Source organism: Mustela putorius, unplaced genomic scaffold (genome assembly GCF_011764305.1).
Source record: "Mustela putorius furo isolate JIRA1106 unplaced genomic scaffold, ASM1176430v1.1 tig00003899_pilon_pilon_pilon, whole genome shotgun sequence".
NCBI classification, from domain to species: domain Eukaryota; kingdom Metazoa; phylum Chordata; class Mammalia; order Carnivora; family Mustelidae; genus Mustela; species Mustela putorius.
In genome coordinates, this window is record NW_025422048.1 from 16209693 (window position 1) to 16235751 (window position 26059).

General features: G+C 41.9%; 1 protein-coding gene across 5 annotated transcripts; it reads left to right on the forward strand.

Moving 5' to 3' along the window:
* Window positions 1-1632: 1632 nt before the first annotated feature.
* PABIR2 (PABIR family member 2) lies at window positions 1633-24671 on the forward strand. 5 transcript variants are annotated; one of them, XM_013048921.2, is made up of 10 exons: window positions 1633-2753; window positions 4890-4968; window positions 9933-9989; window positions 10278-10321; window positions 10413-10467; window positions 10751-10852; window positions 11220-11305; window positions 12059-12120; window positions 14274-14370; window positions 21829-24671. In XM_013048921.2, the coding sequence occupies exons 1-10, from the start codon at window positions 2656-2658 to the stop codon at window positions 21950-21952; spliced, it is 804 nt and encodes a 267-aa protein (XP_012904375.1). In that variant the 5' UTR covers window positions 1633-2655; the 3' UTR covers window positions 21953-24671. The 5 variants fall into 5 exon arrangements, with proteins under 5 accessions (XP_012904375.1, XP_012904374.1, XP_004778463.1 ...); XM_013048920.2 differs by having other exon boundaries at window positions 1635-2753; window positions 12056-12120; XM_004778406.2 differs by having other exon boundaries at window positions 1636-2753; window positions 22850-24671.
* The last annotated feature ends 1388 nt before the right edge of the window (window positions 24672-26059 follow it).

Genomic DNA, 26059 nt, shown 5'->3' on the forward strand with positions numbered 1-26059 from the left:
TGAAAGGTGTCCCACAAATATGTCATAATCTGTTGTTTAGTTTGTCAGTGGTCATGGCAACTTTTAAGCAACTGGTTAACCTTTAGTTATCATAAGAGCAAGTCAAAGACAAGTTGAACCCAAGCCCACAAAACACAAATACCCCAAACCTCCCAATGATTTACATGAAGGGTAAAAGAAACTAGGTAGGCAAGAATGATATGAATAGAATCTGGAAATAATGGCCAAAATAGCATCCATCTTCTCACATGTCCTTGAGTTTCTCCTAATTGTTAAGCTTCCCAAGAGTTAGGGATTATTTTTTTAAAGATTTAATTTATTTATTTGAGAGAGAACATACATGAGAGAGAGCATGAGTAGGGGAGAGGGGCAGAGAGAGAGAGGGGGAAGAAGACTCCCAGATGAGCAGGGAGCCTGATGCGATGCAGGGCTTGATTTCAGGACCCTGGGATCAGGACCTGAGCCAAAGGCAGGTGCTTAACCAACTGAGCTACCTAGGCACTCCTGTAAGTTAGGGATTCTACTAAATTGTTTGACTCTTCAGAGTTAGGAACTCTGCATGTGGGCAACAGATGATTATTTACTAGCTATTGTGAACAATAGAATGTACTACATTTTTTTGAGCAGATGAGGAGGTTGCTGAGATCTTGAGATAAAAAGAGCTACATAGATTGATCAAAACACCGCTTGCTTTTCTAATTCAGTTGACAGAAAAATATAGGCAATCTAAAGGAAACGATCCAAAAACTCTTAAAAACTCTGTATTATAGGCAGCAAATATTAACACCGAAGAATAAAATGATTAGGCTTGGCAAGTTTAATACGGGACAACTAAGTTGAAGAGGCAGGAAAAACTCTTTTTGTTAAATTTTGAAACCAATTCTATAACTATTAAATTTTCTACATTTCTCCGTATGTATGATTAACACAATATAATACCATCTTTATCCCAGGGCCATTCAAGTAGTGAAGATTATATTTCTAAAGCTCTTAGAATGGAGCCTAGCACACAGTAACTGCTATGTGGGTGTTTGTTAAATAAAATAAATTTAATTCCAGGCCTCACACATACTGAATGGCTATTGTTAGGGTCTCCGTAAATCCTGGAAAGGAAAAAAAAAATGGCTCTGTTCCTTGTTCTTCAGGACGTTTCCTAATATTGTTGAAGCTAACAGTGCTTGTAAAATGGAGATGAGTGCTTGCCACTCGTTATATGAACTCTCATTAGAGTCTCTTTATTTTTACACCATTGCTTTTGTTTTTTCATTTCCTTTGGTCTAGTGCATCCAAATGGATTATCTGAAAAAGAAATCAGCACCTCTAAAGACCAACAAAATCAAGGGATTTAAGAAACGGGCGGAGATCAGAGTTCAGAGCAAACAAATTGGCACTGAAAAAAACCTCCTGGAAACCACAAGTTTCTATTTCCCGTGAATATCGGCCCAAACTCCTCTGAAAGAAGATGCTCCAGGTCTCCAAACTATTGGTTCTTTTCAAAATCGGGCGCCAGGGTCCCCCGGCCAATGCCAGAGAGGAAGGCGCCGGGCCCCCTGGAAACGCTCCTCCCCTTTGGGGGAGGTTTGCTGGGCGGGGCTCCCACGCATGCTCCGTGCCCGCGGGCTCATTGGCGCGGCCGCCGGGCGCGTGCGCAGGACCCGATGGGTGCCCGGACGCGGAAGACCTGGCCCCGCGGAGGTTCCCGCTTCTGAAGCGTGGGAGGCGGAAGAGGCGGCAGGTTGTAGATTTTGGTCTTGGCCCCAAGGGGTTCCTCCGGGCCATTAGAACCCAAGAGAGGAAGAGGAGGCACTGCGGCGGCGGCTGAGGGGCCGAACCCCCCACCTGTCCTCCAGGCGGGGAGGGGGGGTAGGGAGGGGAGAAGCACCCCTCACAGGGCTAAGGAGCCTCCGGGACCGGGTCCCAGAGCATGGGGGGCTGGACCGGGTCCCCGAGCATGGGGAGCTGGAGCCGTCGAGGCCACCCGGCCGGGCCCTGCCCGACTGTCAGCTTTTCGGTGCTAGGGCTGCCCGGGCAGCCGCGGTGTTTGTAGCCCGGCCCCGCTTGAGGTCGTCGGCCGAAAGATAGCAACATGAGTTCCGCCGCTGCCTAGTTTCCTCCCCCTCCTCTTCTCCCTCTGTCCGCTTCCTTCTCCTTCCTCTCTCCTCTTCCCCGCACCCCGTCTTTTTCTTTCCCTCCCTCGTGTTCCTCTTTTCCCTCCACCCTGCCCTCCTCCTCCCCCTCGGTCCTCCTCCTTACCCCCATCTTATTCCTTTCCCGATCCTGCCCTCCTTTTACCCTCTCTGTTTTCCTGCTTTTCCATCTATCCGCTTTTCCTGCCTCTTGTTCTTTTCCTTCCATCCCTCTCTTTCCTCCATCCTCTTCCTTTAATCTGTCATCGTCCACCACCACCACTACCACCTCCCCTTCCTCCGCCCCTCACTCACTATCATCCTCCCTTCCTCATCCTCATCCTCGTTCCCTCCTCCTCCTCTCCTGCTTTTCTCCGCCCCAGCCCCCGCCCCCAAGCCTCCGCCCCTTAGCCCCCGCCCCCAGCTGCCAGTCCCCAGCAGCTCAGTCCTGCAGTGAGAGTCTTGGGAGTCCATAGCTAAGCACCAGGAGCTGAGCCCTGTCCGCTGTGCCTGCCTGCAAGTCTCCGACATGGCTCAGGAGAAAATGGAGCTGGACTTTGAGCCCGATACATCTGATGGGGGCACCCTGAGGAGATCCAGCAGCGCTCCCCTGATCCATGGGCTCAGGTGAGGCGGGTTGGGGACGGTGAAGTACTGGGTTCAGGGGCTCCTCGACCTCGTGCAAGCAAGCTTCCTTGCCTAAAGTGAGAGTTGGCGCTCGTTTGGGCTTTCTAAACTGAGGGGGTGGGGACTTGTTTGCTTGACAGCCACTTGGGTCCCAAGGTGGAGTGAAAGTTTGACCCCAAACTCTGGGAACTGTGGGAAAAATGGGGCCCTCTTTACCTGGAGCTCTGTTGGCCCACTCTGAAAGGATCTTCAAGAAGCTTCTGGCTGTTCTAACAGGTTGCTTGCCCTGCCTAATTTACACCACTGAATGTCAGACTGAAGCCCCTGGAACTAGACTTGCAACTTGACACCTGTCTCTAAGAGCTGCTATTTCTAAGCTTAGTTTAGGAACCCTGGCATTAACAGAGCATTTACTTTAATAAATCACAATTTATCTAATAACTTGTAATCAAGTAGCGTGTTCATGGCACATTAAGTGATTTGCATTTGTCATAATGTTTTCAGATTCTAAAACTGCCAGAAATGCATTCCAGTGAATTAAAAAAAGGAAGGGTGTTGTATAGCTTAGGTCAGTGAAAATAACAGGTTTTAGAAAACAATGGAAAGAATTAACCCTTGAATTTTAGTGGTAAGGTCTTATATTTTTGTGTTAAGTCACCAGAGGGTCTATTTTAAGGTAGAATCTTAGGATAGTGAAGGTTAGGTTGGAAAACCTCCTGAGCCTATTACATTTCCCTCTTATAAGTAGATAATTCATCTTAGTAGAGAGCTAATTTGCGAGACCCTGTAGAAATGGAATTAGTCCAAAAAAGGGGATGGGAGTAGAATTAGCCAAAATCATTACTTAAGCACAGTGAAAGCAAAGAAATAGGTAATTCTTGTCTATCAAACTGATTATAATATCTGTATTTTGGGGGGAAATGGAATTAACTCATTTTCTTTTATTAAATTTTGAAACTGAGGGAATGATGGAGTGACTGCTTTCCTAATGCTGTCTTCAGCTCTGCATTTATTTTTGATTCTGTAGGCATAAATCGGTCTTTGGGCGTTTTTTAAAAATCTGGTAAGCAAGCAATTGCTAGGGACTAGGGTGATCCTGCTGACCTGCGCTTAGACTGTTGTAGAAATAACACACTATTTTTTTGAATCAGAAATCAAATAATTACTTGCAGGGTAGCATGATGTGACAGAAGAAGGGGTGAGGAGACTAGACCTAGTCCCAATATTTCTCCCTGTGATCAGGAGTGACTCACTTAGCCTTTCTGAGTGTTTTCTCATTTGAAACTTAGGAGAACTGAATTAGGTGATCTCAGTGGGCCCTTGAAGTCCAATTCAGTTCAGTCCTGAAAATCTTTTTTGACCTCTTATCACGGGCATGGCACTCTGCTAGGCACTGCAGGGACGTTATACAAAGAGGAACAAAAGGCCTCCACCACAGAGTTTAAGACACAGGCACGCTTTTCTTTAATAAAAGGTAAAGTGAGTGTCTCAAGAAGCATCTCATTTCCCATTGTGCTCTTTGGACTCAAAGGAGGGAATGCTTGCATTCAGTTTGTGGATTGAAGAGAGGCCTCATGGAGCGGGTTGCGTTGAAATGAGGGCTCGAGGAGAGGAAGGATTTGGACGGATGGTGGTGGGAGGGAGGACACCGGAGGCAGAAGAGGCAACGGGAGCAAAACTCCAGGCATATTTATCTAATGGCACAGCAGGCTCACGGGCAGAGCACATATTTAGGGCAACAGTGGGAGATGTGCTGTGGAACAGGGCTCCTCAGCCCTTCTCGCCCTCATGGCACGCACAGAAAGCAGTAATATGTTTAGGTCTTCTGGGGTAAACAGATGAGGCTGCTCCTGTCTGGTGGGAACCGGTTTGGGGGCGTGTGTTCTGACCAGAAGCAGCTGGAGGCAACCAGTCTGGAGCTCCGCCCCATACCTCTCAGCTGCCCCCCAACCACTGAGGAGATCAGTATCTGGGCAAACCTGTCCTCCACAGCACACCACCACCGAAGCTCTGAAGAGGCTGGTGAGGTATTTATTCACTACGCAATGAGGAGCATGGAAGATTTCATTGTTGACTAGAGGCTTGGCAGTTCCCTTAAACGAGAAGACCTTATTAATTTAATTTTTATTTTTTTAGTGACCTTTCCCAGGTTTTTCAACCTTATACCTTTAGAACTCGGAGGAATAGTACAACGATCATGAGCCGTCATAGCCTGGTAAGTATAGAAGTAAGTATTTTTCGTGGTATGGGTTGGGGAAAACACTTTCCAATGTAGTCTCTCGTTCTCAAGACGATGCGCTATGCACCATTGTTCACAAAAGAAAAAAAAAATTATCTTATCTCCTTCGCTCATGAGTGGCCATTGTCAGCTTTCGGTGCCAAAAAGAGATCTGGTTAAAGTTTTTTCCTGGCTGTGGGACTTTGTATTTAAAAAAAAAAAAAAAAACTATTCATTTTTTTTTTTGTCACTGCTTGCATCATGGTTATGAGGTAAATCAGGATTGACTTCTAAATATAGCTGAAAAAGTGGTCTTTATTTGTCCTAGGAAGTAAAATCATTTAGACAGTAGCAGAGTGTTTATTTCTGGCACATAGCTGTTGGACAATGCTATTTACCCAAAGTAAGCGCTCCTTTATAATGCCTGTATTTATATTCCCGGTAGAGTTGCTAATAGTGACTGTTTTATATAGCCAGAGCTGTCAGGGATCATCTTATTAGCCGGTCGCATCGGGAGAAATTATGATGAGGTTTTTTATGTAGTAGCACTTCACATGCGGACCCCACTTAGCCAGTAGCTGCAGCGCTCTGGAAGACATCTGAGATGTAAGCAAACAGACCTGTGAATGGCTGTGCTTGATTTCCATAGTCTGTGCACAAAGGTTCGTCATTTATAGGGAGCCTCTCTGACCTCTGAATCATCTAAAATTTATGCACAATTATAATAAGCTTCCAACTCGGTAGTGTGGAGAAGCAGCAAATCAGAAGAGGTACATTCGGGTTTAAGGTATACTAATAGCTGCTAGCAGGGGAGGAGAGGGAAAAACTGAAAAGCAGAGAGAGGCTTTTAAAAAATTAGTCCGTGGCTTAGTACAAGGGCTGAGAGCCCGTTAATAGACCCTGAGGACCTCGCCGGCATAGAACTGTAAAATACTTGATGTTCTTAAAGATACCCAGGTCATTAACCTTTGCTTAAATTATAGTAGTACCACCTATGCTTATGTGGTATTCTACATGTTACAGAGTCCTTACACACTTGTCATTCTCATAGCAACCCACATGAAGTAGGCAGGACAAAAGATGTTTTTCCCAGTTCAAAGAGGCAGCAGCTAAGACTCAGCCGATAGAAGCGACTTGCTTAGAATCACATAATTGGGAAGCGGCAGGGCCGGGATTAGAATAGAGACACGCCAGGGCCATTCTGTTTGGCAAAATCTGTTTAAGAAAGGGGGGGGGATTACAATGCTTTCCAGAAAGATTTCCAGCCGAAGTGGCTAAACATACTTAAAGGGGAAAATGTTAGCGATCTGGAGGTTTGATTCATGTCACCTTCCCTGAGGATGCTGGAAAATAGAATTTAATTTTGCTATGTTTATGAAAAATGTTTCTACTTGTTACCCAGCTGTGTTCCTGATCTCAGTAGTAGAGCAAAGAAGGGAAAATGAATTTGCCTCTTTATACTTGACTTTTTCTCTTTTCTAAAACGCAAAGATTCTTATCCACTCTGTCTAGGCTCATTTTTCCCCCCGCAACAAATATCTTTTTCTTGGGCGGCACTACAGTCCCTAGGTTTGCTGGAGGAGCCATGTTGATTCACTGCTCTGTGGTGATGCGTACGTGCTTTTCCCTCCATCCCCTTTTCCTTTTGAGCTTCCTGTTTCAGGAAGCCTTCCGCAGCACCTTCTGGGTACTTCTGTCGTCACTGATTACACCTTACATGTTATATCAGAGTGTCTTCTATAAATCTTTTAAAAAATATTTTATTTATTTATTTGACAGAGAGCACATGAGGAAGGGGAGTGGCAGGCAGAGGGGAGAGAGGGAGAAGCCAGCGCCCTGCTGAGCAGGGAGCCCGACTTGGGACTTGATCCCGTGACCCTGAGATCATGGCCTGAGCTGAAGGCAGACACTTAACCCACTGAGCCACCCGGGCCCCCCCTCTATAAATCTTAATACACTTCCCTGTGTCTTGTATTAACCTGCCAAAAGCAAGGTGTGGAGCGAAGTGGAAGGGAGGGGACTGGTACATGAAGATGTGCAGAGATCGTTTCTTCATGATTTGACAACGGATTACGTATAAATGCAGGGAGAAGGAGAACTCCAGGGGACTGAACCTTTACTTCTTAGTGACCAGGGGAAAGGTGTTGCCTGTATACGACGAGTAGGGAAATTTCAAGGAATTGGTCATTTGAAGGGCCAGGAGATAAATTCTTCCTGGGCATTTTGGGTTCCAGGTGCCACTTGCTCCATGCTGTTCTCCAAAGCAATATTCAAACTTTGAACAAAATTCTGCAAGCTTCCTACACCTTTCACTTTGGGCAGATGACCCTTCCCTGTTTACAGAGTGTGCAGATGGCCATCTCGTATACATGTCAGCTTTCTTCTCCTGAAAACGTCTTTACCTTCACATGGGGCACTTTTTCCTAATGGTTCCTAGATTTTCTGAGTCTCCTGTCACTTTGCTCAGGCTCTTGTCTACCCTCCAGTCCCTTCCTCCCTGGCTTTTTTGCTCCCACTTTCTTCTGACTCACATATCTAGTATCTGGAACACAAGTTGTCTTCCTTCATAGGTCTCTCTTTCCCTGTTTTCCTTCCACCCCTCTGAGCTTTCCCAGAGCTTAATCCACAGCACACTTCCTCTCATTCCTCGTCTCTTAGTTTCTTGCCAACCACTCAGCCAATTTGTGATTGCACTACCTCTATCACCACACTATTAAAAAACTGTTCTCAGGGGCTCCTGGGTGGCTCAGTGGGTTAAGCCTCTGCCTTTGGCTCAGGTCACGATCTCAGGGTCCTGGGGTCGAGCCCCACATCAGGCTCCCTGCACAGTGAAGAGCCCGTTTCTCCCTCTCCCTATGCTCACCCCCCGCCCACTCAGCTCCCTCTCTTGCTCTCGCTCTATCACAAATAAGTAAAATATTTTTTAAAGAACCTGTTCTTGTAGGGTGCCTACGGCTCAGTCAGTTAAGTGTCCGACTCTTGATTTTAGCTCAGGTCATGATCTTAGGGGGCCTGGGATCGAGCCCCATGTTGGGCTCTGTGCTCAATGCAGAGTTGGCTTGTCCCTCTCCCTCTGCTCCTCCTCCTGCTCTCGTTCTCTCTAAATAAAATCTTAAAAAAAGAAAAAAACAACAAACCCTGTTCTTACGAAAGTCACCAGTGCCCACGTGATGCTGGTGGCAGGGGCCTCCTTTCTCACCCCACTTAAGCTCTTTGCTGTACTTAATGCCATTAACCAGCATCCTATCCTTGAAGCACTTGGCTTTTTTCTCAGCCTGTGCATTAACACTTGTTTCTAGTACTAGCCACAGCATTGTTCTTCCCCTTTGGGTCTTCTTTCCAGTTCTGTGTACGTTGACAAGTTGGACGTCATATAGATGCAGCATCTCTACTTCTGACTTTATCTGCCATCAGCTTTTTGCAATCTTTGGCTTTCCTGCAGATTTCGCGGCCTTCGGGGTTTCTTTTGTTCTCTGACAGAAACATCTGTGCTCTCTTCTGTGGTATTCTCTTAGTCTTTCCTCTCTTATTTACTTGCCTAGTAGCTCAGTGTTTTTCTTTCTTTCCTTTTTTTTGGGGGGAAAGATTTATTTATTTGTGAGAGCGAGGGAGAGTGGGCACCAGTCGGGGGAGGGGTCGGGGCAGAGGGAGAGAGAGAATCACAAGCAGATGCCCGGCTGAGCACGGAGCCTAACTCAGGGCTCCATCCCAGGACCCCAAGATGATGACCTGAGCTGAAATCAAGAGTCAGCTGCGTCACTGCCTGCGCCCCCGGGCGCCCCGCTTCGTGTTTCTCAAATGGCCTTCATTAAGAACTTACCTGTAAACATATATTTGTTTTCTAGTGGGGGAAAAAAAACCCTTTTATTTAAGAGGATTTTATTCGTAAAGTTTTTTTTTTATTTTCAGAGCCTAGGAGAGGAAAAAGTAAGAGGAAGGGGAGGGTACTGAAGAGATATCCTTTGAGGTAAAATCCTGTTTCAGTGTATACCTTTAAAAAAACTTTTTTTTTCCACCTGACTTCGCTTTTGCCTAAAAAACTTGGAGCAATTTATCACCATTTTGTACGACTCACCACTTTAGGATTTTTAGGCGTTTTAATCGGATAGGGCCTCTTGTAACAGGGCTGGTGTCTTATTTGGTTTTACGGCACTACAGGTTTATTTGGATTTAATTAGGGGCTAAGTAGCAGTTGTTTACATTATGGCTGTTAGAGCCCTGTAAAAGCTGTTGAGAGGAATTGTACCTTTCATCTTGTGATTAGATTGTGATTATTTTGCGGGACCATAATTTGGGCCCCCTCCCCCAAATCATTTTAGTTTTGCGTTGTCAAAAAAGCAATGATCTAAGGGAAAGCAGAAGATATCTGAAAAATACACATTGCCTTCCACACTGATTTTTCTTAACTAGTAAGTAGGGTTTGCGGTGATAGCGGTGATGACCAAATTTTAGGATTGATTTAGATCACACAAGCAAAATCTTATGGCAGCTTTAAAATGTTTTCGATCGACCCTAATCATAGACAGAATATTATACTGGGCTTCTGAGCCTGTGAAGACATGTACCATTGGTACTTTGGTGTTAAAATGACTAAAATCAGTTTTTTTTTCCTTTCCCTTCTTACCTAGTTCCTTATTTTAGATAAGTGGGGTAATGGATATTTCCAAGGCCTGGAATCTTTTTTTTTTCTCACATAAATGTACACAGCCCTGCATTCATTTGGGAAAAGTGTTAAAGTCAGTGCCTGTCTAGTGACAGATGGTGCTTTGAGGTTGGACACCTGGTGTACTTCCCAAAGACTGAATGTCCTGCCTCTAGTGTGCTAATGTTCAGTGATCTAAAGAGCTACATCTCTGAGAAGAGTATGAAATCTTATCTGGGAGGAGGTTGGACACCAGGACTGACAGCAGACTGCTGCTCTGTGCTTCAGAAAATAGTAAATGTTTACTTTTCCCTTCCAGTTGCTGTCGTCCTCGCCTAACCGTGTTCCTAGCAGCAGGCTGCATCAGATCAAAAGGGTAAATTTTCCTTCCTAGCTCAGAGCTACAGTAGTCTGAATTGTCCACTTCGCTTTTATTTTCATTCTGAAGATTGGGCCATTAAACATGAATAGCCACAGGCAGCTGGAAATTCTTCTGAGTGTGCAGGTGAAACAGAGATGCGGCAGGGGAGACAATCTTAGAATGTTCTGCTGCGCTGTGATGATGGCAAAGAAGGCAGAAAAGTCTTTTAAGATTTTCTTCGAGGTGGAGAACCATGTGGATGTGCATAAATACTGTGTTTTCAGCATGTGTTTGTCTTCGCAGGAGGAAGGCATGGATATGATGAACAGGGAAACTGCACACGAACGGTTAGTGCTCCATGAGAACATGGTCTAGCTTAATGTATGTCTTGTATGTATGTCTGAGCACTGAATGGCCTTTCATTTCTGTTTGTTTTAGGGAAGTGCAGACAGCAATGCAGATAAGCCAGTCATGGGATGAGAGCTTGAGCCTGGTAAAGTTAATCCCATGTTTGCTTGTTGTTGTTGTTGTTGTTTTTCCTGGAAACCTTTATGTTGTTCATTGGCTTCATTCATTTTTTGGGTACCCTTCTGTTCCCCCCACCCTGTTTCCAAATTTGTGTTCATTTCTGATCTCTCCATTTCCACCAGAACATGAGAGTGCGACTTTTAGAATCTGTACATTTCTATTCTAAAAACGTAGGTGTGTTTGAGTAGTAAAGAGCTGTGATGTGCTGGATTGTGAATTATGAGGAAGTAACACTTGTGTGTTTACAGAGTGACAGCGATTTTGAGAAGCCGGAGAAACTATATTCTCCTAAAAGAATTGACTTCACCCCGGTGTCTCCAGCACCATCGCCCACTAGAGGATTTGGAAAGGTCGGCTCGTTGAGAAGATGTTAACTCTCTTTCACACACTAAGCTGTTAACTCTCTAAAACACACACACACACATGCATGCATACACACACACCCCACCTCATGTGTAAAGAATCCGATGATGAGAAGGAAAATGATTGAAAGTCTGCGATAGTAATTTGGAAAAAAAAATGGTCTGTCAATACATGTGTATATTCTCTCTGTCTCTCTCTCTCTCGTGTGTGTGTGTGTGTGTGTGTGTGTGTGCGCGCTCGTGTGCTTATAGACAGACAGCTAAGTAATTCTAAGGATGTTGTTTCTGTTATCTTGAGAACCTTTTGAAAGCTGGAGCACTAAAGCTATGTTAATATGAAATGTGTTTTTTCTAGCAATGTTTTTCACCATCCTTACAAATGTTTGTGAGCAGCAGCGGGCTGCCCCCGAGCCCTGTTCCTAGTCCAAGACGCTTCACCAGGTAAGTGAACCTGCTTTGCAAAAGCTTGTCTCTCCTGATGCACTTTTTCCCCAACGTTTTATGGAAATTATCGAACAGACAACAAAATGGAACCAAATGAGCATCCGCATACTACCTGTCACCTATATTCTACCAGTGACATTTTTCCAGGCACACACCCACCCACACAAACACCCACCCACACACACCCAATAACATATCCTTTATAAGGATAAGGAAAAAAATATAAGATTGTAGACCAGTAAAATCAAAATACCTTTTTAAAAATATATATATATATTTTTTAAAGATTTTATTTATTTATTTGACAGAGAGAGAGAGAGAGATCACAAGTAGGCAGAGAGAGGGGGAAGCAGGCTCCTGCCTGAGCAGAGAGCCCAATGGCGGGGCTTGATCCCAGGACCCTGGAACCATGACCCGAGCTGAAAGCAGAGGCTTAAACCACTGAGCCACCCAAGCGCCCCTCAAAATACCTTTTTAATAAGGTTTATCTTTTTTAAAAAAAAAAAACTGTTGTAGATACCTTGTCTTATAGAATGATTTTTTAAAATAGCTTGAAATGCCACGTTGTCTCCGATTGCTGTAGGCCAGCTCAGATCACGTTTTGGCATTTCAGTTCGTCAACTTTCAACACGGGCATTTTCCACCGTTTTCTAGATGACTGTCAATTTCATTGATTTATTTGGTGGGCGCTAACGTTTATCTTGCATCTTAGAAGCACTTCACATCCTGTTTGTTTATTCTTTGAAGCAGGAGGAGTCAGAGTCCAGTCAAGTGCATCAGGCCCAGTGTTCTTGGTCCTCTGAAAAGAAAAGGCAAGTGTCACACTTCTGATACTAAACCTAGTTGAGCTTGAATGACAAACTAGAATTTGTCTGAAGTTAGCTCAAGGCATGAGTCCTTTTTTCTAAAGAAATGGGAAATATTCTTCCCAACATATGCTTTATGAATTCTAAATTTTGTAAATGAGTTATCTGATACTGTCTATGTTTTTTGTACTTATAACTGAATCTTATTCATATATTCATATTACCAATATATATTCCAGAAATTTTTGCCTCTCAGTGATCTGAATAGAAAGTAGATGCAAGTTAATACATTGCAGAAGTACATGCTTATGTCCTGGTAAATAGGTCTCTGAACACGCTGCATATTCAGATATAAAGCCATCACCAAATTATGCCTCACAGAGAGAAACTGCCTCATATTCTAGTCCATAGGGTTTTTGATACGATGGCGTGCTCTTAATTACCTTATTTTAAACCACAGGGCACTCTCACTTGATGCTAGTTTCAGATACATTTGAGGGTCCCTTATGGAGTCTGTTTTAAAAAGGCGCAAAAAATAAGGAAAGGTTGAGTCATCCTTCCTGGGGCTATACCCGTATGATTCCAAGTGTTGGGTGTCATTTTAAAGAAGAGTTTTAACCATAATTTTGAAAAAGCAACTCAGCAAGTAGTTTCTTTGTGCAGATCACCTTTGGGGCCAGGAAAACAGTCCCACTCCTAATACTGGGTAAACAGGTACTTGGAGCTTTGGTGGAAACTTTCCACCAATAGCACCATGCACAGAGTCAAAAAGTGTGATATTTCAGATATCATACTTTTTCTGGAAAGTAGGTTTTGATATGGTGATGATGTTTGCATTTAGTGAATAAATTTTTTTATAACCTGGTAGTCTTTTACCTTAATGCTGCAAGGAATTATTTACAACAAATTATTTAAATAATTTACAATTATTTACAAGTAAAGCCATTATTATTGTTATTATTAATTTTTGATTCATTGCAGGAAGTTGGAATTAGTATGGTTGTTTAGTTTCAAAGCTATTCCAAAATATACCAGCAGATGGGGGAATTCTTTGATAAAAGGGGCTAAAGTCTTTTGCTAATGGGGTGTCGAAAGTCTGGCAGTAGCTTTTAAAAGCTCCATATTAAAGCATGGCAAAAGCAAATAAAAATACAACTTTTCCGGAGTTGGTAATTTCCAAAGTAGCTCCAGAAGAAAGATAATATGAATTAATTGATAATATGAGGGAAAAAAAATAAATGTTACATTTGTTCTTGCTTGATCTTTTTCCATGAGAAGAATCTTGTATGGCTGTAAATTCACAGTTAGTAATTTCCCATTGGAACATATAGTTAGGCCCAAGAATTAAGTTTTATTTAATAATCATTTTAAAGCTCAGATAAAGAGCCTCAAAACTAAGGTATTTGTGTGTTTTAAATCATAGCTTATTTGAAAAGGGGCTTTTTTTGTCTTAACTGAGGGTTTTTAGTCTTTGCACTCCTGGTGGCAAAATGTTATTCCGATTAATGCAAAGTTTTTCTGCTACCTTAAAGATATTTTGAGATAGTCTGTTAGAGTGAGGTGTTGCCAGTACAACACCAATTTCCTGAAAGGGTTAATGATTGCTTTCAATTACAGATGGGCATTCAAAGTCACTTTTTAAAGTGTTCATTTTCCCTAAGTAGTCTAAAGCAACCTTTAATTTATACACCGTTAGACTACATACTTTTTAATCCATTTGACTTTGACTCAGGAAATACTCCAATATATTAAAATAATATAAAATCAGTAGTCTTTGCTAGTTGCCTGGGATAAATCATTATTCACTGTGAGCTTCAGCTGTTTGGGGATGGTTCTTTATTTCTGCTGGGGTAAGCCTTGATTCATTTTGCCTGATACAGTCCGTGTTCTGGTTCTGCTCTTCGGTTAAAGAACAGGACTATATCCATACCATGCTAAATAAGGGGTGTGTGTTTTTTTTTTTAAAGGGCCGCTTACTTTTTGGTTGAGGTTATATGGAAGTATTATTTCTTCCACTTTAAAGCCTGTGGAAAAACAGCTTCGAAGTAATGGCTTGACGAAGCGTTCTGAGCTTTAGTTGAACAAAGATCATCCCATTTTTGCCCCATGCCTGTATTTGTAAAGTTGTTTTACGGTAGTATTCATCTCTTCTGTTGTAGGTGAAATGGAGACAGAAAGCCAGCCCAAGAGGCTCTTCCAAGGCACTACCAGCATGCTGTCTCCAGAGGCTGCACAACTGTCTGATCTCAGTTCATGGTAAAAAATGAAATCAAATCCGAAGGATGTTAGGGGATGATCTATTAAAAAAGAGCCACATCCGAAGTATGTTGGGATCATTTGGAATAACATTCGGCTTTTTATTCATGCTCTATAGAGGGGAAAGCTCCAGGGAGGTACAGAGAATGTGAAACAAAGCAGATCATTTGAAAGTCATTGAGTACTCCTTCAGAAGTGTGTGTATGTTTCTGGCACCTTCCCTTTCCTCCCTAGCTGCTGTTAGGTCAGCCTCTCTCGGTAGGTGGTAATGGTGTGGGAGCGTGGCAACAGCTGGATGGCGCGAGAAAGAGTGTCCGGGTTGGTGTGGATAATGTGCATTGATTGTAGCTGCTCTGCCTGCATTTTGTATTATATCCTTTGACTTAGCAGGGAACACCAGCATCCTCTGAAGCATGGCGTTTTCTATAGCATTTTCTGTTATAAAGTGTTTTTGAAATTTGGGGGGTGTTCTGTCACAGTCCTACCCAGGTTTTGTCTTTTAGTATAAAAAGAAGTGTTAGTATAAAAACACTTCCTGATTCCTGTGGTCTAGTCACATAATATTTTTTTCAGCCATACTCATCTAACTTAAGGCCCTTCAATGTTTCGGTGCAGAAGTTAATATCTTTTCATGTACCTGAAGTCGAGTACTTGAATGCTGACATACATTGGAAGGAAGGGGAAGGGATAGTGGCAGTGGCCAGGTAATACTTTGAATTCTTTCAGTATTTACTTCTTTTTAAGAAAATTTTTTTAAAGATTTCATTTATTTATTTGAGAGAGCGCGAGTGAGAGAACACAAGCTGGGTGGGGGTGGGTGGCAGAGGGAGAGGCAGGGAGCCCGAGGCGGGGCTCGATCCCAGGACCCTGGGATCATGACCTGAGCCGAAGGCAGATACTTAACCAACCAAGCCACCCTCGTGCCCCTCGGCACCTGTTTCCAATCAATTCACTGAGTGTGTGTGTTCTAGACACAACTGTGTAGTGCCTTTCGGTACTTTTTGTTGCCTGAGTTTTATAGCTGAGGATCTTTTTTAAGAGCCCCAAAGTGCATTCACTTTGGAAATGTAAGGATGGTGTCCTCTAAATAGAGGAATTGTGCACGCCACTTACAAGGTATAAGGATTAGTGTTTCTTCCTTTCCAGATCACATATCTATTGTTTTGTGTAAGATAACTTGCACTTGTAGTTGACCAAGAAGTCACAGATTCTTCTAGTTTATTAGACTCGTTGATCAGTACTGTTCTAACCTTGGAACAGATGCCTTTTAGATTGTTCTAGCTATTTTCAGCCCCACAGTCCCTCCTCTGTCATCTATGTCTGTCCTTGGTAGCTCAGTGTGCTAATTTTGGGATAGAGAGCCTTTCCAGGTATGTAGATGATTGCAAAGAGAAAACTTCTGAAGCTTGTCAAGAGGACTAGTGGATGAAACTCTACACTTAGTGGAAACTGTCTATCACTTTTATGGTAAAGTGTGTTTTAATATAGGCACATGACAGTATAAATAGCTTTGCTTACCCAGTTGCTAACCAAGTAACCAAGTTAGGGAGAAGATAAGGAAGCATTTCGCCAAGCTGAAAACACAGAGGGTGAGGCGATTTAAAAAAAAATATTGTCATAGACTGTACAGGATGCCATAAAACAATGAAGAAGGAAGGAAAGCAAAGGGTCTGGGACTTACCAAGGGTCCTCACCCCTTGTCCAGATGTTTATTCCTCTGAATAGCGAAACCTAAGTTGTCAACGATGGTGGCTATGGTGAGGGTCCTGTTTCTGTTGCCACCCCTCCCATTCTTTCTCCTTAGAACCGTCACTAACTATGAGAGCACTGGAGACATCGACATTGGTGATTAAGGGCATTTTTGATCCATAAAGACAAAAAGCATTGCCTCACACTGGAAAGATTCACTTCTTTCATGGCTAGTCAGAGCAGTAACAAGCCAACGTGTGGCTCAAGTAATAGGTTGAAGTTTATTGTCCAAATTCACAAAACTAAGTGTAAAAGATATTTAAGCAATTGAACTTTAAAAGGTATTTTCAGTAAGTTTGTAGCATTTGGACTCCTGAGGATATTAAAGCTCAAGATTGCTCTGACTTTTGGGGCACCTTGTATCCTAATATTGCTGACCTTTATGTTTGCAGTGAAGAGATTTTGAACAGGAGTTATTCGTTATTTGTAAAAATTGGATGCTGCTTTTGCAAAACCTTTTTTTCCTATCTCTATAATGCAGTTCCATTGATCAGACTTTCTTTCATTGATCAGTATTGTTAGAAATGGGGAGAGAGACAGATACTACCTGTGTTCTGGTTTCTGTTGTCAAGGATTGCCAATCTATGTGATAACCAAGGAAACCATTTTTATACATTTTAGGGAGCAGAAAAGGTACCGGGTTGATCATTACTAGATGGCATCTCATCTCATCATTTCAGTTGTCTTCGTTTGGCCCCCTTTCCCACCCCACAAAGGAAAGATGGGTTTTTAAAACTTGAAGTTAAACTTCATATGTTAGATAACAGTCATTAAAATCTGACATCTTGGGCCTCCTGGGTGGCTCAGTGGGTTAAGCATCTGCCTTTGGCTCAGGTCATGATCCCAGGGTCCTGGGATTGAGCCCCACATTGGGCTCCTCGCTCAGAAGGAAGCCTGGTTCTCTCTCCTCCCCCCCTCTACCTACTGCTCCCCCTGCTTGTGCATGCTCTCTCTCTCTCTATCAAATAAATGAAATCTTTTAAAAAATAAAATCTGACATCTTTGAAGTGTAAAATAAGTGTGAAGTTTGAGTAGAGACCTATGTAGGGTTTGTGTCCAATGTGGTGACTGCTGCCCAAAGGAATAGTAGGCCCGCTCTTGATACCATATTTTTTTACTAGATGAAATCTCTGAAATCTTTGCCAAGCAAATCCAGGGAACGTTGTCAACCACAAGGCAGGAATTATGTCATTCTGCATTTAGTTCTTCCGAACCTCAAGAATTTGATTGTAGCTTGGTAGTTCACTAGTCCGTGGTGCTTTGATTCCTTTTGTGTGCTGGGGACTCTTGTTCTGTTCCTCGTTCTTATGGGAACAAGATTATCTGTTTTTAGGGCCACTAGCCACATAGGGAAGATTCAGTGATAGTCTGTTAATCAGACAGGAAAGGAAAAGTTCTCCCATGAGATTCTTGCCCAGTGCGTCAGTGTTAGTGTGACTGCTGACTTAACCTTTATATTTTAACATTTTTCACTGGGTTTCACTTAGTGATTTTCACATTATTTTTAGTGGTATATGTGTCACGGCAAGAAAACTTAATCAGGAATATGTGAGGTGTACAAAGAATGAGATTTAATCATGATTTATTTAATCTCTTGATTGTGTTTAAGTGAGCAGCTTAGACATCTGTGCTGGTACTTAAAACTCCTATCCCCGGGGTGCCTGAGTGGCTCAGTGGGTTGGGGCCTCTGCCTTCCGCTCAGGTCATGATCCTGGGTTACTGGGATCGAGCCCCGCATGGGGCTCTCTGCTCAGCGGGGAGCCTGCTTCCTCCTCCCTCTCTCTCTCTCTCTTTGCCTACTTGCGATCTCTACCTGCCAAATAAATAAACAAAATCTTTAAAAACAGAGAAACTATCCCCAAGGTGACTATGGAAGTGATTATATTTAAATATGTGATCTTAAAAACTTAGAAGTTATGCAGAAATATAATGTTGGATCTTTCTAAGATAAGATCGTAGAGACCAGAAAACCTACCCTGTGAACCACTTTAACCCACAGCAAGGGGTAGTACCAGAATCTATGTGGGGGTTGATAGGGCTATGATGAATTGGGAGTACATTTTCCTGCCTGTCCTTAGTCGGATAGAACTCAGTTTATTGACTGCACAAGGCACAAAGTGACTCCGCCAAATGAGTAATAGCATCAGTTACACTGGACATCCTGATTTTGTTGTTTATCATTTGAAGGTTTTAATAATTCTCTTATACTTTCCCTCTTACTTTTTTTAGACCGAGGACACTACCTTAATAGTCATAAGTATTTTTGGTTGTGTGGTTCAGATATTGTATCATTATGTATACTCAGAAGCCAGAATGAATTAAAATTAGTTTATTTAAAAAAAATATTTTTTTATTTTTTATTTTTATTTTTTTTTCCTCTACATGCACTTGAAAAGAATGTGTATTCTTCTGCTTTAGGATGAAATTCTCTGAATATATCTGTTAAGTCCATCTAGTCCACTGTCATTCAAAGCCAATGTTTCCTTGCTGAACTTCTGCTTAGATGATTTTCTCCATTGATGTGAGTTAGGTGTTAAAATCACCTTTTTTTAAAATTTAATTTTATTTATTTTATTATTTTTAAAGATTTTACTTATTTATTTGACAGAGAGAGAGGTTATAAGTAGGCAGAGTAGCAGGCAGAGAGAGAGGGAAGCAGGCTCCCTGCTGAGCAGACAGTCCAATATGGACCCTGGGATCATGACCTGAGCTGAAGGCAGAGGCTTAACCCACTGAACCACCCCAGTGCCCTGAATTAGTTCATTTTTTGATGCTTGTACTCCTGTGTCCAGCTTGAACTGTCTAGGTCCTTTGCTTTCCTTGCATTGTCTGGCTTTCAGTCATTAGTCTGAGGTCCATTAATACTTCCATCAGAGTTTCAGCTAGGAAAGGAAAAAGATAAACTTGAATTGGACCATTCTTTGTTGCTTTTAGAAGGCCTGACAGAAGGTTTAGTAATGAACGCTGTGAAAGTCACTTTTATTCAGGCATCTCTCTGCGAATTAAAAAAAATCACAGAAGTCTTGCTCTGCACAGATTTACTGACAGTGGGTAATCTGTGACCTGTAGTCTCTGCTTCCATGATCAAGTGTAGTAGTGTCAGATTTATTAGAATAGAAACTAGACCTTAGTTCAGAGAAAATACCTGGTTAACGGTTTACCAAGTTCTGAATCTAAATTATGCTGGAGGCTAAATTTAAGTATGCTATTTTACTATTAATGAACATAATTTTTCATATGTTCATATTTAATAATAGAGAAAAAAATCCCTGAAAAGGAATATATGAAACAAAATGTTCAGATTTGTATTCTTTTTTTCCCAGTAACGTCTTGGAATTTCCCTGTTAGCTTATTTCTCTTAAGGTAATCAACTGTGCTGGATGAGAGGTTTCTCCTCATGAGCCATGTTTGTGTTTTTGAGTGAATACAGGATTCACCTAAGCAAGCAGGTCTTGTTACAAACGGAATCTTTTAACCCAGGGCTCACCATAAGGCTGGTGGTTGGAATAAGAAAGTCTTTATTTATATTCATATTATCTGCTCGGTGGCCAAATTTTAATCAAGGCCTGTTTCTTCTTGCCAAGTAGCACAGAGCGTGTCCTTCGGCTGCCTAGCCAATATGTGCTTTAGGAAAGTAAATTCATTTTAATATTAGTCTAGGCAAAGTGCTGCAGGAGGAAAAATCACATATGTTCCAAAGGCAAATATAAAGGTCTTTTGATTTTCCAATGCCTTAGATTATCTGTGTAACTTTCTTTCAGTAGTTTGAATAATTCATATTTTAGACCTATTTTACCAGTGGGTTGAAAAACAGCAGTGCCAGCTAAATTTTCCGAACTTCTTACTTAAAAGTGCTGTTATTAATGATGCATTTCACAGCAGTGAGCGTAAAGTGGGAGTACCGTGGACCATACTGTTTCCCTTTTTATGTTTACTTTTCCAGAGTTTATTTGTTTTCTGTCTCTGCCTAAAAACAATCCACAGGCAATAGAAAAAATAACAGAGACGTTGGGGGAAAGCATTACATGTCTTTGAGGTTGGGGGGAGGGTACAGGGCCCAGAAACTTTGTGCCGTGGGTTGCTTAACACCAGGAATGTATTAACCTGGAGATCTATAAAAGTTGATCATATTAAAAGTGAAGCTAATATTTAGCCTCAGAGCATATTAGACCAGGGTCGGCTTTTGTAGAAGAGCTAGTGACCAGACTTCAGCTAGAACCCATATTTCCTGATTCATGATTCCTTTTCCAATTCTGTGCTTGCTTCCCTTTTCAAAATTAAAAAGTGTGTCTCTGTAAATCCTAAAACCACCCGACGACCTCTTCGGCTTTGTCTCTCACCGTGTCCTCGCTCTCTCTACTTAACAACCGCACTAGCCCTCTTTCGGCTCCTAAAACCACCCTTGCTTCCTCCCAAACCAGACCTAGTTAATACCTACTCAGCTTTCAGATGAGCAGCTCAAGTATCACTTTTGGGGAACATGTTCCTCCCAGTCCCTCCACGTTGGATCAGATTACTCATGCCACACATTCGCAGAGCCCTTTGTATCTTGCCTGTGCTGCTTTGATCCCAAATTACACACGTATCAGCATGGTTCCTTAAATGTCTGTCTTCCGGACTGTACTTCGTAAGTTCCATGAGGGCCAGGACCATGTCTGTCTTAGACGCCATCATATTTCTAAGATCTAGCATACTTCCTGCCCTTGGCAGATACTCGGTAAATATTAGAATAAGTGAGGGAGTGCATTCAGGCCAGATATATAGAGCATAGGACTTACATGTTAGACTGATGGGACTCAGAGCCAGAAAGGCAGCCTGGTGTGAAATGGTGACTACTGAAGCATGAAGCTGGGTTTATGATGAAGCGGGCCAGATGGATGGTTGGCAGCCATGAGAGCCTAGGCTGGGTGGGTAAGGAGTCCCTGGGCTGGATCCTAGAGGCTCTGGTGCCCAGATCGGGAGTTTTCGTGAAAGGATGGGAGTAGAGGCAAGTGGAGGGTGAGGGTATTGGGCCCGTGGCTCTAGAACATTCCTTCTAGCAGTCTAACTGGATAGTAACTGAAGGAGGCTTGTAGAGATACTTGTAGATTCTAACAGCAAGAGAAAAGGAAACAGTGTCAGAAGTTCATCAGATGAGAGGAATATAAAAGACAAATGGTGGAGGGAGAAATCAGAAAAGAGAAGTGTTTCACTTGAAGGCATCTTGGGAAGGGGGTGCGAAGGGGGAAGCAGTCGGATCTAGAGTGGTTGAAGGACTGTGTTCTGGGGTAGAGGAGCCACGAAGCAGGGAACGTACTAGAGTACTTCAGATGGTCCAGGGTGCCTCAGTGAGTAACCAGTCCTCTTACTCGAAGGCTGATGGGAAGGGAAGAAGAGAAATCTAAGGATAGCGATCTTTTGAGCTGAAGGTAAGGGAACTCCCTCACCAAAATCTTGACACGTCAAGGAATGCTTACTCTGTGTTGGACGTTCTGGTGCCTCCAAGAGAGCACCAAAGTGGTACAGAATGCCCTCTGGATATCTGTGACCTTGTTTTTGCAGGTATCTGAATGTAGCACCTTGAGTAGGTCATTGCTGTCGCTTATGCTTTTTATTATTTAAAAATGCTCTTACCGATGTGTGAGTTCTTGGAACTATGTCGTTGCATGTTATGTTTACCTTTATCCTGATAGATGCATCTGCTTATAATTATTTTTGCTTTGTCCTCAGTTCAGATATTTTGGATGGCAGTAGTAGCAGCAGTGGCTTATCCTCAGACTCATTGGCTAAAGGCAGAACAACCGCAGAGTTTCCAGTAGCATGCTCCATGCTCTCCATTCATCTTCACAGATGATCTCTCACCCATGTGACTTACCCATTTCTGATTCAGCATTCTTAACTGCCGTTCCTTACGTAAAACTTGCAGTGAGGAAGACAGAGAACTTTGATCCATAATGAGGATTAAAGTGTGACAGGCTAAAAAAAAAAAAAAAACCACAAAAAAAAACCATTCCGATGCCATTCTGTGTGGCATCTCTCTTCTCTAAAAGTTCAATTTTACGAGTGTAGTGACCTTACGTATGTCCTTTTTTGCTGATCTCATTTTGGATCTAGTAACTAAATCTCCAATACTCATTTTTGATTGCCCAGTATATATATACATATATATGTGTATATATATACATATTCCTCGGTGCCTCAAAGCGCACCTATTATAGAGCCTATACGTTTAAGGAAAGCACTGATGTGTATTTTCAACAGTGGTTCTTTTTCCCAGCAGCAACACGACAGCTAAAGTTGATCAGAAATTCTCTTGCTTGAGAGATTTGGGTTTGTTTTTTTGTTTTTGTTTTTTTTTGGTTCTTGTTTTGTTTTGTTCTGTTGACTACATAGATTCAGATCTCTTTATTTCACAATAATAGATGGACTGCTTTCGATTATATTAAATTTTTATTTTTCTGCATCAGCTCTAAGTACATCATTTTGTTTCCTTTTCCTGTTTGAGCTGCTTACCTGCCATTTCTCACAGAGGGGAAGAAACCCGTAGTCGCTCTCATTACTACCCATATCGCTTCTTTGCTGGTGGAGTGTATGACGTGAGGATTGATTTTAGTGCTGAGAATGTAAATGGACTTGACAGGATGCCTGGATGACTCTCCACAGGTTCTTATGCCTTAGCCACCACAGTTGATATTTTTCTCCCCAAACCTGTTGCCCGAAGGAATATATAAAATATTGTTGATGTTTCTAGGTGGTGTTATCAAGGAGAAGAAATCCCTGCCTTGACCAGATGTGTGGAGCATCTACAAATGAATGAATAATGTTATTTACACCCAAAGCACTGTGTAGAAAAGCATGCATGGGGCGTGACAGCTTGTCTCGGGTGGTATTACAAGGCCTGAGGTGCCTTGGGGTACAGTGTTGTGCTGTAAAGATGGATGTCTTAAGGTAGGGTAAAAAGGGGGCTTTAATGTGTCTGATTGCCACATACTGTTTTGATTGCTGCTTTTTTTTTTCTGATTATTTTTCTGTCCTTGGATTTGTTGGTTTTGTCGCGTGGTGAGTGTGTGCTGCCGCTGACTCTGGGTTAATCATGTTGCCACCAGAGTCCAAATCCAGTTCTTGTCGATGCTGCCTCCTAGTAAGGGCAATTTAATATCTGTGAGGAAGCTTTTAGGAGCTGAAAAAAAGTCGATGTTACTGTGCATTCTGCTTTTAATGGAGCTGTTTGAGCTGTGAACAGTGTACATGATAGTAAGTCCGAGGTACCGTAAGTTATTTAATTTTTAAAAGGAAAATCCTGATAGAGCTATTTAAAAAAAAACAAACCGAGTGTAATCTATCGTTGTATTATTTATTATTTAAAACTGTGTAAAAATGTCTGTTGTGCTTGGTTGCTTTTTAATGTTCAGACATCGTGGTTGGATTGTCTGTGTTTAATATGCAAATTTGCCTGCTAGGATCACAATATTCCACTTTTGAAATGAATGTAAGAAATGGAAACTACTGCCCCTGTGTCCTTTGAAGGCAAAGATTCTTGAATTTTGAAGGAAGATGATGCACTTTGAGGGGGCTCACAGAATAGTCCTACCGTATGGCTTGAGGGGAAAGCGATCCGCTTTGACTTACAAGAAGAGCATCACTTAGCTTTGCAGTGAGTAGTTCTGCTCCGGCATCCGAGGTGGCGTTGATTCTAAACTGTACTAACCGCCCCAATGGCCATTAACGGCTTGAATTCTCGTATTGCTTTCACCCGTGCAAGGTCCCTCAGCTTTCAAGCCCAACATCAATGTACATACTATGAAGCGTGTTCCCTAGCGTGCCATTTTTAAAGAATTACTTCGATGGTATTCAGTGTGTCTGTCCTGTTTCTGAAAGAACCGCATTCAAATGTTTCTGCCCATATAATGCCGAGAGATGGTTTTCTCTTTTACAGGCTAATCATCCACTTTCGCACTACTGTCTTCTTTGCCTTAAAGGGATACTTTTGGCCATGATTTTTTTTGGCTCTAATTTAGGTCTCGTAAGAAACAACCTTCGGAATGTGATGGTATTTCAATTTCTTCTTGAGATCCAGTGGTGGGTGAGAATTGGGACAGGAAATTGTAGTCATTAACAGTAGTGTGAGAACTAGGAGACAAGATGAGTCACTTCATCGTTGAACCCGGGGTTCGTTTTTATTGTTCAAATTGACTAGAAAGTTAAGTTTATGCAGGGATTGTTTTGGAAAAAATAAAAGAGAGATGCTAGCCTTCAGATGAGCTTTGTTGACAGTACCCCTTTATTTTTATATGAAGTCTAATATTTGAAAAGTGGTCATTATTATAAAGTAAAATTTTCTCTTCCTATTCTAATATATCATATTTCAGGCTTCTATTTGAAAGCAAGTACAAGAGATGATATCATAAAAAAATCCTACAGATGCTCTTTTTGCTTGACTAACTTATATAATCATACTCTGTTTCATGATAACTGCTTTTGGAATAAATAATAGGAAGTTTTGTGAAATGCTGACCTTGTGTATATCTTAGAATGCAAATTTAATAAAATGTGTACACATGCATAAAATTCGATACAAGTTTTTCAAGTCTATCTCTTTTATCCTTACTAATAATTATTTTCTGCCTCCGTGTCCCAGTATCCCACGCTCTGTGTCTAATTGCAGTCAAGTTTGGAGTAAAATGATACCAGGAGCTCAGAAGAATAGCCGCATTGAAGATTGGGCTGTCTCCCAAAACAAAAAGAAACCTCTCCACGTAATCTGTCAGACTTTCACGAGCATTTTGTAGAATTGGACAATTTAGACAGTTTTTGCCAAGGCCACATATATTTCTTACTTATTTTCAAGTTTTTTTTCTTTTTTTTTTTAAAAAAGAAAAAGAAAAAAATTGTGTCAAAACAATTTAGTCTTATGAATAAGGTAGGGGGTTGACAGGTTAAAAAATAAAAGCCTTTCTGCATGACTCAGGTTCTAAACACTCAGTTTTCTTTTCAGTATATTAGAAACATGAACTGGGATATTTCACACTTACAGAAAGGTGGCAAGAAATGCACGAGGAGTCCCTGTGCATCCTACACCAGGTTCCCTGATTGTTAACATTTCCCCACATTTGTTTTATCATTCTCTCCCCCCACTCCGCCGTATGTGTAAGTCCTTAAATATTCACATATTTCTTCTGAACCATCGGAGAAGTTACCAAAACGATACCCGATTACCCTTCCCTACTTCAATACATTCTCTCAAGACTATTTAGGACATTCTACACAACCATATTACAACTGTCAAAATCAGGAAATTACCTTTGATACAAAACTCCCATCTAATTTAGAGATTCCATTCAGATGTTGCTTGTGGTCCCAATAATGCTATTTTAGCAAAAAGAAAAAAAAATCTGACCCCGGATTATGGGTTACACTTCATTGTTACAGCGGGTCTTTGATCTCCCACAATCTGGAAGTCCCCCAGCCTTTCCTTCTGTGATTTTCATATTTTTTGAAAAGTTCTGGCCAGTTTTGAAAATGTCCCTCAATTTAGGTTTCACTCATGTTTCCTAGTCAGTAAATTCAGGTTATGTATTCTGGGCAGAAATGCCACAGGAGCGATGCTGCATTCTGTATATTACCATGGGGGGCACGTGATGCCACTGTCCAATTACTGGTGATGGTAACCCTGATCCTTCAGGTAAGGTGGTGTCTGCCAGTAAGTGTACAGTTAGTGTTTTCCCTTTGAAATTAATAAAATACTTTGTGCGGGGATACTTTGACAGTGTATTAAGTATCCTGTGTCCTCAAACTTTCGCTAGTTTTAGCATCCATTGATCTTCCATGCCTGATAGTAGTAGGATGACCACCTAATTGTGACCCTCATTCTATTATTCTTTCTACATTTACTAGTTGGCATTCTGCTGTAAAAAAGGAATTTCCCTTCACCATTTATTTGCATCAGTGTGGACTCATGAAC